The sequence below is a fragment of the Ochotona princeps genome, chromosome 3 (assembly GCF_030435755.1).
Source record: "Ochotona princeps isolate mOchPri1 chromosome 3, mOchPri1.hap1, whole genome shotgun sequence".
Taxonomy (NCBI): Eukaryota; Metazoa; Chordata; class Mammalia; order Lagomorpha; family Ochotonidae; genus Ochotona; species Ochotona princeps.
The window spans coordinates 86,405,452-86,421,106 of NC_080834.1; the positions used below are offsets into that span (position 1 = coordinate 86,405,452).

The 15,655-nt window shown below is 41.5% G+C and overlaps 1 protein-coding gene across 2 annotated transcripts in view; it reads right to left on the bottom strand.

Annotated features, from left to right (window-relative positions):
• POLQ (DNA polymerase theta) overlaps positions 1-13,898 on the bottom strand; it is a 98,177-nt gene extending 84,279 nt beyond the window's left edge. Inside the window, exons 1-7 of one of the 2 annotated variants that reach the window (XM_058661953.1) lie at positions 13,540-13,898; positions 12,815-12,994; positions 10,572-10,702; positions 8,292-8,448; positions 6,766-6,874; positions 4,202-4,421; positions 90-237 (exon numbers count right to left, since the gene is read on the bottom strand). In XM_058661953.1, coding sequence (XP_058517936.1) covers positions 90-237; positions 4,202-4,421; positions 6,766-6,874; positions 8,292-8,448; positions 10,572-10,702; positions 12,815-12,994; positions 13,540-13,711 — 1,117 coding nt within the window. In that variant the 5' untranslated portion in view covers positions 13,712-13,898. Of the gene's footprint in view, positions 1-89; positions 238-4,201; positions 4,422-6,765; positions 6,875-8,291; positions 8,449-8,943; positions 9,044-10,571; positions 10,703-12,814; positions 12,995-13,539 lie in introns of those variants that run through there. The other variant, XM_058661954.1, reaches the window with a different exon arrangement.
• Positions 13,899-15,655: the final 1,757 nt, after the last annotated feature.

Genomic DNA, 15,655 nt, shown 5'->3' on the forward strand with positions numbered 1-15,655 from the left:
CAAAAGCAGTTTTGGGAAGAGAGTACTCAATAAGCAGCAGTGATGAAAGAGAAACAGGCATAATCACTAAGATTCCATTCTCAACTCACCCTCCGCTTGACGGTGGAGATTATAAAACTCTCGGGCAATGACATCAGCCAACTTTTCACACCATTTTTTTGATGGGCAGAAAAGTAACACTGAGTGGTTATCACGAACAGTCTCATAACATAAACTAACAACATGGTCCTCATCTCCCTAAAACAGAAAAACAGCCATTTTAGTGGTACTTTCAAAACATTTTCATATCATCTTCAAATCACTTTGCTTCATGTGGAAAGATTTTTCACTAAAAAGGCATTAAAAACAAAACAAACAAACACACAAAAAAACAGGAGTCAGTGACAAAGAAAAAATTTTTAAAAGTTAAAAACGAACCTTTTGATACAAGATGAGAAGGAAAAACAGGGAGTCACCAAAAAGTTCATAGGCATACACATTAAAAAAAAAAACACTTTGCATCAAATAAGCTTATTTTTTTAATCTCATTTTTTTCAGACTTTCTGATGCACCCTAGTAGTTCCTGTCCATTCAACTTCTTTTTACTGAATTTCAACTCTCAGGGAGTAGGGGAAAATGGTGAGCAAAAAGAACGTGAAGACATTAAGCCCCTAATCTTCAGGTTTGTGGCTTGACAGAGAGACACAGCAAAGTTCTAAATAAACAAATGCAAAATACAACAATAGATGAATCATAAAAGAAAAATCCAGTGTTTTGAGGGCTTCTATTGTAAGGAGCAACTCAAACAGCGACCCCAAGACTGACCCTGCCATCCTGAACCCAGTGGCCACCTTGAATAGCTGCTTACCCAGTACTACTGTAAATATCCTAGGTCTTGGTCCCCCTGAATACCTGTTTACCCAGCACTACCTTAAATCCCCTAAGTCCCAGCCCCTTAAGGCCCAGTTGCCTAGATAAGCTAGAGACCTCCGGCTCCGCCAATCCCCCAAGGCAGTTATCCACCTCCAGCAGCCATTCCAAACCCCCACTCCCTGACACACCTCCAGGCTATAGAGGTGCCTCTTCCCTTGTTCTTCCTCTCTCCCTCTCCCCTGCTCTTCTGTCTCCCTGCTCCTACTTCCTCTCAGCTACCTCCTCCACCAAAATAAAGACTTTTGTGTGGCTCACTTGCTGTGTTTGGCATCTCGGGTCTGTGGCAGAAAAAATGCTAACACCTATGTTATAGAAATTTGACAGAAAAATCTGAAAGAAAGGGTTCTTTGATAAATGATTCAGCTGAGAATTGAAGAAGTGGCATTATCTTTTTTTTAAATTTTTATTAATATTTAGCATTATGTGACAGTTTCATAGGCTCTGGGAATCCCCCCACCCCTCCCCTCCCCTCCCCCCTGGTGGATTCCTCCACCTTGATGCAGCATTACAGTTCAAATTCAATCAAGATTCTTTCCTTGCAAACATATATTAAGCATGGAGTCCAGCTACTTATTGTCCAGATGGGTTGAACAGTTTCTTGGGGAGACCAATATCTTGTTAGAGTTACAAGCCAGTCTAGATTATCCCAAAATCTGCCAAGATCAACAAAATTATACTTCAACACAACAAATGGCTAAATACTAAAATGAAATAGACACGAGACAGCTGAATGGTACCCTATAGCCTTTTCAAGGTATATAGCAGCCGGTCCGGTCCTGTATATAAACTAAAATTGAGATGTCAATGAGCTAATCATAGGTTGTGGTTAGGACTTTTTTGTTTGTTTGTTTGTTTGTTTTTTGTGTTTTGTTTTTGTTTTTGTTTTTTAACATACTGGTTACTCAAAACCATGTCAATTCCATAATGTTGCAAATTGCTGTTGATGTTATATTGGGACTCTTAATTGACAGTGAGGATATTATACCAGAAGTGGCATTATCTTAAAGAAAAGTAATACACTTTAGGCAACCCCCTATATAGGGGGTGTAAATGGATTAATTTATCTGCTCATTCATTCTTCACTAAGTGAATTAAATACTACTCTGCGCCAAACACTGTTTCAGGCATTGGCGATGGGGAGAAGAAGCAGGAAGAAAGCTTTGTCTTAGCAATGCTTCAACTCCAATAGAAGAGATGGTAACAAAACAAAGTAAAGCACATAGTATGTTCTATTTCAAAAAGTCTAACAAGAAAATAAAATAGGGAAGGAAATAGAAACAACAATGGGAGGACAGCGCAATTGAGATAAAATGGTGACAAAAGTCTAAGAAAGGTTAGGGATGCCATGGTAGTCTACCAGCTAAGAGTCCTCACCTTGAATGTGCCAGAATCCCATACGGGCGCCGGTTCATATCCTGGTGGCCTCCCTTCCCATCCAGCTCCCTGCTTGTGGCCTGGGAAAGCAGTTGAGGATGGCCCAATGCATTGGGACCCTGCACCCTCCACCTGCATGGGAGACCTAGAAGAAGCTTCAGGCTCCTGGCTTCAACTGGCTCAGCTCCGGCCATTGTTTCCATTTGGGGAGTGAATCAACAGACAGAAGATCTTCCTCTCTGTCTCTCCTCCTCTCTGTATATCTGGCTTTCCAAGAAAAAAAAAATAAATCTTAAAAAAAGAAATATTCAAAGGTTAAAAAGTAAAGCTTGCAGATGACTGAGGGGAAGCATTCCAAACAAAGAGCACTGAATGGGTGACTGCTGGCACATTAGGGAACAGCAGACACAGAGTGACCTTTGTAGGGAGAGTCAGATTTTGTAGTCTTGTAAAGCTTTTATTCTGAATGAAACAAAGAGTCATTGCAAGATTTTGAACAGAAAAGTGACATTACTGATGTTCATTTTTTTAAATGAAGTTTATTTAATTCTATTGGAAAGCCGGATATACAGAGAGGAGGAGAGACAGAGAGGAAGATCTTCCATCCGATGGTTCACTCCCCAAGCAGCCGCAATGGCATGAGCTGAGCTAATCCAAAGCCAGGAGCCAGGAGCCAGGAGCCAGGAGCCAGGAGCTTCTTCCAGGTCTCCCACGAAGTTGCAGGGTCCCAAGGCTTTGGGCCATCCTCAACTGCTTTCCCAGGCCACAAGCAGAGAGCTGGATGGGAAGCGGGGTGGCCTGGATTAGAACCGGTGCCCATTTGGGATCCCGGCGTGTACAAGGCGAGGACTTTAACCACTAGGCTATCATGCCAGGCCCTGATGTTCGTTTTAAATAGATCAGTAGCTCCTGATCAAAGGTGCATAAGTTCAGAAGCAATAAGTCAGAAGTGAAAGTGGCTCAAAGGAAGTGGAAGCAAACACGTGGGAAAACAAACAAACAAACAAAAAAGAAGCAAACACGTGGTAAGGAGAAGGTGAATACAGCAGTAAATACATATTCACATAAATATTTATTGAGGTGACAAATGCCAAATAAAATAGTTACTTCGTTCTGCACTCCACATTTCATCAAAAGCATGCAGAGACTATGAGCCCATAACCATACACACACACACACACATGCACAAATTTACTCCTATTCTCAACTTTAAAATGCTTTAGTATCCAGAGGCACAAATCTGCATTAAAATAGAGTTGTCCCACTCCACATATCAGCTACTTCTTTAACCTCTGGAGTAAACAGTCAAGCTTCAAAAAAGTAAAAGAAAATTCCGTCAACTAAAATTTCTCAAGTACATTTAGAGGTATGGGAGAACATTTATTGACCATGCACTTTCTAAGTGCTACACAGTTTTTTAAAAATCACACTTCATTCTTACTGAAGTATTATAATCTATAAGGTTCAGAGGGTTTTGTGATTCACCTAACATCACAGTCATACCTAAGTGTCAAAAGTAAGGCTCACTCCAAAGCGGCATCTTCTCCATCCTACTATAAATGCATGAAGCAACAAAAACTATTTTCCACATTTACACCTTCCACAAAGGTGTAATAAAACCATAACACCTTTCCCATTTTAAAAAGAAAAATCCACAGAAGTTTTTATTGTTTATATCATACATCAAGAAATGCTGATTATTTAAAGGCACAAATACATTCCCACTCTCATCATCACTGCCAATTCTTTAAGTTGACACCAATCAGCTTAATATTAATTTTAATGACCATACATTCAATGACTTTGCAACTTTTGCAGCTTCTAACTGTAAACTTTGAGAACTATTAACAACTTGCTAGAAAATGCTATCGAACACAAGGACACTGCTAAGAGTGATGTAAAAGTCCTGACTTACCCTCACTTGTAGCAGGGGCTGAAATTCTCTCACAAGCTTCATTGAAGAGTCATATATGGCATTTCCAATTTTTATTGACTCCAGAAGTGGTACAGGCCGGAAATCAGTGTGGTAGAGCTCAGCATTGAGCCACGAAGCCACAAGCTGCAGGTTAGGAAGAGTGGCACTCATGCCCACAATCTGCACAGCATTAGACAGAGGGCTGGCTAAATCCGACCGGCTATAAAACACAAATGGAAGTGCTTATCAAAACAGATGCAACAATTAACAAATAATGCTGTTAGTAATATTCTTGGTCATGCCCTTTGGTACCCATGCCTGCATTTCTTTAGGATTTGTACCTAGGAATAAGATCACTGAGTCCTAGATGACTAAGCCAGAGACTGTGTTCAATTTTAGTACATAAGACCAAACTACTTTCCAAAAATATACATCCTTACAACTCACATGTATGCTTTCTCCACAATCCTGCTACCACTTGGAATTGTCAGTCTATTCAATGTTAACTAATACAGTGAGTGTGTGACATAACAGCTCTTCGAAGAGTTTGTATTTCCCTGTTAGGGTTCATCTGAATATTCTCTTGGGAATGCCAATATAAGGTTCTTACCCATTGATACACTGGGTTCTTATTTGCTTGTAGAATTACTTGAATGTATGGTATGCTTGCTTTATTCTTTCATGATTTTTTTTCATTTTTTTTCTTAAACTTTGGTATCACTCTACTATTTTTTCTAAGGTTTCAAGATGGATAAAGTACTGATTTTTGCTCTTTCCTCTTCAGTAATATATACTTTCACAATATCAGTTTTTCTTTAAAAATGTTAGCTTCAGTGCACAAATCCTATGAGAGATTTTTATTACACTTCCAGCTCAACCATCTTCCAATTTCTACTGTGATTAGGTTAAGTCAAAAAGCTGCTGCCATGGCCTCTGCTCTAGGCTCGTCCACTTCTATTCTGACTGGACCACTAGCACCCCTTCTTGGTTGCCACCACCTTAACTGTGCTTTGTTTTTAGGACTGTGCTGGTTAAGCACTGTCTCATCTTCTATTACAATACTTCCAAAAAATTCCTCAGCATCTTGACCCAACCTGCTTAAATTGTTTAAAGTTTGCACAGAAAGCTCACTCTCATCTGTAGCTAATCTAGGCTCCATAATTTTGATACTCGTCAAGCAAGAAGCTTTCCCAGTTTTAATTTTTCAGTCAGAATTGTACAAGCTGTCTCTGGTCGTTGATAACTATTTCTGTTAAGCATCGGTCCTATTCAATTATAGTGCACATGACTATTTTTTTTCCCACACATCAGGGAGGATGGGCTGCTGCTGCAGGGTTTTTATTTTCCACATCATCGCATCCCATCTTCAAATGAATTAAAAATGTGTAAACTGCTGACCTGTTTGAGGTACTATACCTATAAACTTTTGTAAAGCATCAATGATTTCACTATTATTATCCCCAGCCTTCACCACTGACTAAATATTTGTCATTGTCTCAAATTCTCACAGAATTTATACTAATCTGATAATGGCTCTTTTCCTAGCATATTAAACTAGTTCTTCTTCATAGAAGACACAGCGCTCTCTCTCAGGATAGAGGACATCGCTCGCTCACTCTCTTTCTCTCTGTCTCTCCTACCTCTGTTAAGTCTGCATTTCAAATAAATAATCATCCCTAAAAAAAATTATTACAGGGCCCGGCGCAATGGCCTAGTGGTTAAAGTCCTCGCCTTGCACACACCGGGATCCCATATGGGCGCTGGTTCTAATGCCGGCGGCCCTGCTTCCCATCCAGCTCCCTGCCTGTGGCCTGGGAAAGCAGTTGAGGATGGCCCAAAGCTTTGGGATCCTGCACCCGCGTGGAAGACCCAGAAGAGGCTCCTGGCTCCTGGCTCCTGGCTCCTGGCTCCTGGCTTCGGATTGGCTCAGCTCCAGCCGTTGCGGCCACTTGGGGAGTGAACCAGCAGACGAAAGATCTTCCTTTCTGTCTCTCCTCTCTGTAGATCCGCCTTTCCAGTAAAAATTAAAAAAAATTATTACAAAGTAATCTAAAAAAAGTTCAGGCTGCAGTACTTTGTTTGGACCACTAATGACCTGTTATACACAAGTTTGTTGTAAATTTTTTTTAATTAGTCTTTTTGTTATTAAGGTTCATCTTCTATTTTTTTTTTTTAAGGCTGATTTACAGAAAAAGAGGGAGAGCAAGATCTTCAACTTGAAGAGTCACTCCCCAAATGGCCGTAATGGCCAGAGCTGGGCCAAGCCAAAGCCAAGAACCTGGAGCGTCTTCCAGGTCTCCCATGTCATGGATGCAGAGGCCCAAATGCTTGGACCATCTTCCACTGCTTTCCCAGGTGCATCAGCAGATAGCAGGATTGGCAGTGGAGAAGCCAGGTCTCAAACCGGCACCCTTATAGGACGCTGGCACTGGAGGCAGTGGCTTCATCCACTCATCCTTAACACTGGTCCCATCCTTTAATTTCCTTTTACACTTTTGAACTTTCGCAGATACTTTATTAATACTGTTTAGAATCTGAAGAACTCAGTTATTTCAGGCACTTACCAGGAGGCTGATTTCCGTGTAATGTAACAGATCTTGGTCAACAGAAGTTCCAGCAGATACCCTCGATGAGAGTCTCCCAGCATATGCAACTCGTCCACGACCACCATTCCTAAAGAATTGTACACTAGGTTTAACACAATTCATATTACCAACACTTTTTTGAGAAGCAAACTTATACAGTAAGTAGCTGTCATTATATACAATTGATGCAAATTTAAAACCGTAAAACAAAAAGCAGATTCCACATAACAGGCAAGCATTTCCAAACATATTTCAGATATTATAAGCTGGCCTATTACAGTGTATTCTGGATCTTAAAATCATTGATTAGCTTACTGAGGACTAATCAAATGCAAAGCAAATCTCTTTTACTACTCAGACACCTCAAATTGGCAGTTACAGAAATAAACATGCAACAAAATACAGAAGACATCCACATTAGCCACTCAGTATATTTATTTTTCTGTGGGAAAGCAACTATACTTAAGTTAGAAATGCCAAGAGGAAAAAAAAAGATGAAGCCGACAGATCTTTTTTCAACCCTTTAGGCCAGGGAATCACCCCACTACAAAACAGGATCATATGCACGGCCTTATCTTCTCAGAGAACTGAGCCCAGTCTATGTGTCTGGAATAACACCCAAGAATGACTGAAAACGTATTATTTATCAATATCTTTTTTTTAAGCGTTTTCATAAGATCAGCTTCCACAGGCACTGATGTCCATTGTAAGCACACTGAATATAATAAGATTATATTACAGACTTCAAGATGCTGAAGTCCACAGTCACAAGGAATAACTACTTCTGAAACTGATGGTGATTTCTCTCTCCAAACTTCACAGGGCAGTGTCCTGTCTTACAAATCTTTGATTCCCATCTTCCACCCATACCCTATCACAGCGCTACAATAGTATGTTTAAATTCACCAGGATCTCAATGAACAGCTGATTTTCTTGCTGCTTCTGCTGCTGCCTCTACAACCATAATAATTCTATTGCTAAAGCTATATCCATTGCCTTTCCTTAGAGTTTAAAAGAAAAATGCATGAACGGAGAAAGGCTTTGCAGATTAAATCCTCCCAGTTCAAAGGCACCATCAGTTTCTGTGGCTCCTGACCGCTTCCTTGGCAAATAGTAGCTTCAGGGCACAGGCCTTTTCTGGACATCACAGCACCAGGACAGGATAATACACAAACTAAATGCAGAGCTGGTAGATCTAGCCCAACGTGCTTGTTTCTGTTCCTGGTATGCTTCATACAGGAAAGAAGTAATGGGAAATTATTGTGGTTTCAAGAGCATTCCTAGATGTCTGATGAAATACAGAAGCACCAGGCAAAATGTCAATGACAGCAGCAGAAATCAAAACTTTAGTTTACATAAACTTCCTGACATGACAGATGCTAGCTCTTGACTCCAGATGTAGAAAACAAACAGAAAAACATCAAGGATATAAAAAAATTACAACAGTTCTATTCCATTCCATCAAAAATAGCAACAGAATTTTATTTTTTCCCTCATTTTCTTACCTAACAGATCCAGCTTATTTTCCTCTATGAGACGATTGATCAGACCATTGGCTCTCTCAATTGTGCAAACAGCAATATCCACGGAAGAAAAGCGCACTGATGGAGAGCTACTGCCCATATAACCATCCACCTTTATTCCTATTTCCTGAAACAGACTCTGGATTGAGTCAAAAGAAACACAGGTGAAACAATTCAAGATGTATGAGGGATTCATTGGTTCTATCTGAGGACACAGATAATTATCTCAAGACATTTATCAAAACTATTGTCAACTGCTCTTTTTTAGAATCACATACTAAAAATAATTAAGTTTAGAACAGGGATTTCTGTTAAGCCAGAGTCAAATTAAGTCAAGTATCCCATTTTAATTATGGTGCTTAATAATCTACAAAATTCTAAGAGCTACTTACAGAAATTAAAGTTGGAGAAAAATCAGCTTAAGCACTAAAACTTTTAACATAGTAAACAAGAAACTAGCTATTTTTTTAGCACTAATACAATACTTCAAGAAAATATCTTATACTTCATGAGGAAAACGGTCTTATTATCTAGCTAAGGACCAGGTTTTTATGTAATGGAAGAAAAAAATTTAAAGGTATTTTCAGTGGGTTGTTGATACTAATTTTTTTAGCTTAACTTTTAACTAACATACCTTCTCAATACAAAGGATCCTTTCATCATTTTGTTACTTGGGGTCTAAGTTGAGAGGATGTTACCATGTAGGACCAGCTTTGTAGGCTATTTGGCCTCTGAAATAACTGTTAAAAAGATTTGTAGAACCACAGAATTTTAAAGCTGTTCATTCAATAAATTTTTTTGATTGTTTATTGAGTTAGCCCACAATGCTAAGGGTCAATAGCTTCACTTTAAAAGGAAAAACTAAATCCCAGCAGGGTATGTGTGGAGACTGGAGACACAGTGAAAAAACTAGGACCAGAACCCAGATTTTTTGGACTATCAGTAAAATCATTCCACTCCAGAAACTTTCTGGCTTGTAAGAGGGATCCATGATGAGACAGAGATTTCTGAATCTGGAATAAGCAAGCCCTATACCCCTAAGTTAAAGATTTGAAATCTTAAAGGAAGGAGTGAAATGGGACTGCTAGGTTGGACGCCATACTTTCCCCCCTACATGCAAACGCCACACACCTGTCAATCAAATGCCCCTCCTCCAGGAGATACTCCACCCAGCGTATACATGTAACCAAGCCCCTCCCTAGGGCAGAGGAGCAGACACATTTCTCACACCTCTCCCCTCCCAGCCCACTCCAGACTTGAACATGGCCCATGTGTCTAGGATCTTTCCACTCCAATGCACTGGTTTTTTTCAATGCAGAAATCACAATACTGAATTTACTCCAATGAATTAACACACTACATTTATAAAAATTTCATAAAGACTACTAACATATTTGAATAAAATATTTTTATAAAATAAATTTTTTTGCTGGAAAACAGAGGAGAGAAAGCAGACCGGGAGATTGTATCCTTCATCCCTTAATGTTTTCAAATGGCCCTCAGGACAGGAATGCTTCCTTAAAACACTCCTTTCCATTTTTCAGTCTGATCCTGCTATGTAGTTAGAATACTGATTTTTAATTTTCAAGTACACTGACTGAAGTATTCTGTTCACTTCCTAAGGAAAAGTGTACAAAACTTACATGATTTTTACTAATTACTATTTTGAGTCAACCCATAGGAGTCTCAGTTTGAATCCTGGCTGCTCCACTTCCGAACTAGGTCCCTATAATGTGCTTGGAAAAGCAGCGGCAGCTGGCACAAGTTCTTGAGCCCCTGCCACTCACACGCGAGTCCCAGTGGAGTGCCAGCCTCTAGGCCTCAGCCTGGTCAGCCCAATCACTGCAGTATTTTGGGAAGTGAAGTAGCAAATGGAAAGGTTCACACGCTCTCACATTCTCTCTCTCTAACTCTGCAATTCAAATACCTACTAAATCTTTTTTTAGGGGAGGGGAACCTACATGGAGGAAGTAAAAAATACTATTTTCCACGCAACATTTTTTTATATCCACTTAAATTCTTTGCCAATTTTTTAAAAGATCTATTTTTATTTGAAAAGCAAAGAGGTAGAGACAGAAAGAAAGATTTTCCATTTGCCTGTTCACTCCCAAATGGCCAGGAGCCAGGAGCTTTTTCTGGGTCTCCCACATGGATGCAGAGGCCCAAGTCCACTCAACTTTTACAATCTTATTTCAAATAAGTGAAGCCAAAGCTGCCAACAATAGACCTTGGACTACTTAAAGTATAGTAATAAAACATTACCTGTAGATAGTATTTCTTCTCTTTAGCCACAGAAACAAAGGGAAGAATGAATAAAGCTTTCTTCTGCGTTTCTAAAACCCGCTTCAAGATAAGTAATTCTGCAACAAGCGTCTTCCCGGCACTTGTAGGCGCTAAAACACAATCATACACAATAAAGAGAACTAATATTTGGTGTACAGCATTAATGTCTACATACACTGCCATACTACAAAAACTAAGGCTAACCTATCATTAAGCCCTCCACTAAGCACTGGCATCTTCATTCCCTGAAGTGCCCCCAATTTCAAATCAGCTTCCTAAAAGCCCTACCCTAAAAAATAGACTGTAAAAAAATATTTATACCAGCAATAAATGATGAATATTACTGATTGCCTAGCTTTTATCTAGATTCTCAATTGGCGAAAAGCCTCAGTTTGAGGAAAACCATAAACAACTTGAACACAGAATGATAGGAACTCAAGAAGTGGAGGGAGAGGGGCTATGAGAAGTGTATGGAAAGGAAACTTAGAATTTACAAAAAGGAAAGGAAGATGGGAGGAAAAAGGAAAGGAACAGGAATGGCAAGCACAAGAAACAGTCCTCGCAGGCCTGCTGTTCTCAGAGGATGGAGGGAAACCCAGTAAGCCTGGAGCCCCAAGCCCCAGTGGAGTGATGGAGGGGTTCCGAAAGGGCCACATGAAGAAGAGTTTTATGGTCCTGTGTCAAGCATCAGACTTCATGCTGAAGCAACGCAGTCACCCAGGAGTTCTCTGAAACGGAGTAACAAAATCACATTTACACTTTACAAAGATTGTTTCAAGGCTCAATCAAGGTAAGAGCAGAAAACAAAAAGATAAACCAGTTTCCAGGAGACTGTATAACACACAAGAAAGAGGATAATGGAATGTGTCATTAATAAACTCAAGAAAGAAAATCAAAGTCAAGTGGCACTTAAGGTAAAAGACACAGGACTTGGTGGCAAGTGATTTCATGATCAGAGTGATGAATTAGAACCAAACTTTGGGTTAAGCTACCGAAATGCTCAGGTGTTTCTACCAATGCCACTAACTGCCACTACTACTGTTCCAAGTTTTCATACATGTAAAATGATTCACATATACCCTCATAATCTCTGTAATACACAAGCTTACACAGTCAGTAACTGATAGCCTTCAAATCCAACAAAGATCTTTCTCTCTGTATCTCCTTCTCTCTGTAGATCTGCCTTTCCAATAAAAATAAAATAAACCTTAAAAAAAAAAATACCCAACCAGTCTATAACTCCACACAGCCTGACCTTATATGTGCCCATGTAAGTTAATTCTCCAAATCTTTCTTGTAAGCATAAATAAAAATTCTAGGTAACACTATTTTAGCAAAAAAAAAAAAAAAACTGACCCCAAAAGAACTGCAGCTTATCAGGGTCTGGCATGGTAGCCTAGTGGCTAGGTACTCGCATTGAACACACCAGCATTCCATATGGGCACTGGCCTGTGTACCAGCTGCTCCACTTCCAATCCAGCTCCCTACTTGTGGCCTGCAAGGGGAATAGAGGATGGCCCAAAGCTTTGGGAGGCCCGGAGCAGGCTCCAGGCTCTGGATCGGCTCAGCTCCAGCCGCTGTGGCCGCTTGGGGAGTGAATCAGCAGACAGAGGATTTTTGTCTCTATTTCTCCCTGTAAATCTGACTTTCCAATAAAAATAAATAAATCTTTTTTTGAAAAAACCTATAGTTTATCAAATGTACCCAAAATTAGTGTGGCAAGCATAGCTTAGAAGCTGTGTATGTGAAACTTGCCCTTTGAAACTCATAAATCTTCCATTAAGTATACTATATAGAATTTTGTACTGCACTCCTGCATATGCAGATCAATGCATAAAGACAACTATATCATGAAAAGCAACTAAGATCAGATTTCCATCTCCCACTGCCCCTCCACTCGGGGACGTACGTTTGTCAAGCAGAACACAGGAAGAATTGCTAACTCTTCAAACTTGAATTTTTTCTTGCCCCCCCCACGAAGCCCCACAATGGAACTCTCAAAATTTAAACATATGTATGATGAGCCCTGACTTTTCACATATTTTTTAAAATTCCATTTAACTACAAAGCACAATCTCATCCCCTTTTCCGAGATCAGACGAGTTCAGGGTGGTATGGCCGTAGACTCTCATCCCCTTTTATAAAGTCATAACTTCCTCAACAGAGCACCTTTCACATTGATATCCTGAAAATCACATAATTAGTTGCAAGCATTTGAATACCTGAATAAACTAAATTCTTTCCTTCCAGGACTTGTCCAAGCAAAAGGCACTCTGCCTGCCATTCAAACATCTTTTTTACACCAAAACTGTCATATTTTTCCAAAACCGCCTTAGGGAGCCCCCAGTTGGCCAGCAGCAGCTTGTCAATTTCATCATCAGGAAGTGTCTGTCCGCATGCGCCTTTCAGGAAAAAAAAAAATCGAGAGTTTGAGATCTAACACATGAGCTCCACCGTGTTGCATTCAGAATGAAGTTATTCAAGGTGCATCTTTACCGCAGGCAGTTGTTGAGTAACTGACCACTCTTTTATGGAACAGTAAATCGCTATTTAGTGCATGGAATTAAAAAAAAAAAAAAGTTCACTTAAACCCTATACAAGAAATTGAGCTGTACACAATAAAGAATGACGGACGTCCCCCGAGCAACCACGGCAAAGCTAAGACAGGGAAGTCAACCAACCCGAGAAAACATTACAGTCCCACTCAGCCTTCCTCGGGACCCCAAATGCGCTGTTCCACATCGCAGGCTCAAAACCCCAGACACAGACTCACGAAGAGCACTCCCCACCCCGTAACAGGTGACAGGTGACGGGTGACAGGATCTGGACCACTGAGGAAATCCTATCGGGTTCAAAGACCCTAGAAGCCACCCGAACGCCGTCACCTGCGGTCCCCGAACGGCCACACAGGTCGCTGGCACACAGCACCTCCAGCCCGAGTGCCCACCTCGCCCACGGCCCCCGCGGTCCTGCAGGCTGCGTCCGAGGCCGGGAGGCGGGCTCAGCACGGGCCCCGCGAGGAGCCGGGCGCTGGCGGGGCTGTCATCGCCGCTGGCCGAGAACGAGTCTGAGTCCGAGACGGAACGCCGCCGCTTCCCACTCTGGCGCAGGAGGTTCATGGCGATCCTTTTCTTCTTCTTCTGGGGCGTTCAGGGCAGACCGCCGTCCCACCGCCCTCCCACTCGGGAGAAGCCGGGCCTGAAGACAGCGGGCGCAGCCATGTTCCCGCCACGGTTTTGAAACTCGGACTCCCAGACCTCCCAGGAACCATAGAGTTGTCGGTGGAGAGAGTCCACCAGAGAATCATAGAGTAGAAGGGAAGGAGCGGCTCCAACAGCTGGCCTCCCTCCTCAGCTCTAAGTTAGAACCTGCACCTCAGGGCCCGGCGCGATGGCTCAGTGGCTGAAACTTCGAATTGCAACTGCCAGGATCCCACCTGGACGCCGGCTCGTGTCGCAGCTGCTCCACCCTGCTTATAGCCTGAAAAAGCTGTGGAGGATGGCCTAAAGCCTTGGGAGGCTGCACCTGTGAGGGAGACCCCAAAGGATCGGCTCGGCTCTGTTGGTGCTGGCCACCTGGGGAATGAACCAAGTTCTCTGTCTCGCCTTCGCTCTCTAAATCTGCCTTTCCAATAAATAGTATTGAATAAATGCTTCTAAAAGGAGAGAAAAAAAGAATCTGCACATTAGCCAGGCTAGAAGACAGCCTGTCCTGCAAGAGCTGCATGATTCTGGAGCACTAGAGTGGCCAGTCGAATTTAAAAAGAAAGCTTCAGTGGGAGTCTGGGAAGTAGTACTTAAGCATCAATTCCCGTTTCTGATTGAAACTAATAATAACAGCAATAATCAAGTATTCCACAAGATGGAGACGTTACTCCATGAAGAAGCCTTTTTGTCGGTCCTTTCCATGGGTGCCCTCACTCAGCAGCTATTGAGGAAGAGGTTGGGTATATGAAATATGAAAAAGTTCCTACTGTCAGACTCCAGAGAAGGAGACATATTATACTAATTAATGATGTTAACGTGTAGTAATGCTCGGGAAATGAATAAAATGTTATCCAAAAAATTAAAAGGATTCCTAATTCAGACTGCAGGTCTAGAACTTTATGAGATACAGTATAGCAGGGGGTTAACACTGCCAAGTCTGAAGGCAGTCAGCATAGATTTCAAGATTTCATTGCTGGGCCCAGCGCAGTGGCCTAGCACCTGAAGTCCTCACCTTGTGCTCGCCAGGATTCCATATGGGCGCCGGTTCTAATCCTGGCTGCCCCACTTCCCATCCAGCTCCCTGCTTGTGGCCTGTGGCCTGGGGAAGCAGTCAAGGACGGCCCAAAGCCTTGGGACCCTGCAACCACGTGGGAGACCCAAAGGAGCCTCTGGCTCCTGGCTTCTATTGGCTCAGTTCTGGCTGTTGCGGTCACTTGGGGAATGAAGTATCATGTGGAAGATCTTCCTCTCTGTCTCTCCTCCTCTCTATATATCTGACTTTTCAGTAAAAATAAAATAAATCTTTAAAAAAAAATCTAGACAATTTGCTTAGCCCCTCTGCACCCACTTCCCCAGCAACATGATGGAACACAGCAATGAGCTGTTTATGGTAAAGACTGCATAAAGATCTTAAAAGAGTGCTGATAATATGTACTGCAAGTCAGAAAAAAATAATGGAGACATGTTCTAATTGTAATTGTCTCTTTGATAGGAAAGGAATAAACTAGAGAAGTCTCTCACAGAGTTATTCTGTTTTTACTAAGTGAGCCATGATCAAATGAAAAATTAGAAGAAATTGTTTATATCATCCAGGACAGTGTTCTAAAGTTGATCATTTATTTCAAGGTTCCATATTTGTCAGGAGTGACTCAAACAGCGACCGCAAGACTAACCCCACCATCCTGGACCCAGTGGCCACCTTGAATATCTGTTTACCCAGCACTATCTTTAATCCCCTGGTGCTCGGTCCCCTTGGGACCCACTCCCAATGATCTTCAAGCCCTTTAGGTTTAGACAGTGCTTTCCACCAATCCCTGGTCTTTGTGACCCCCATTCCAGACGTTCCTATTCTACCAA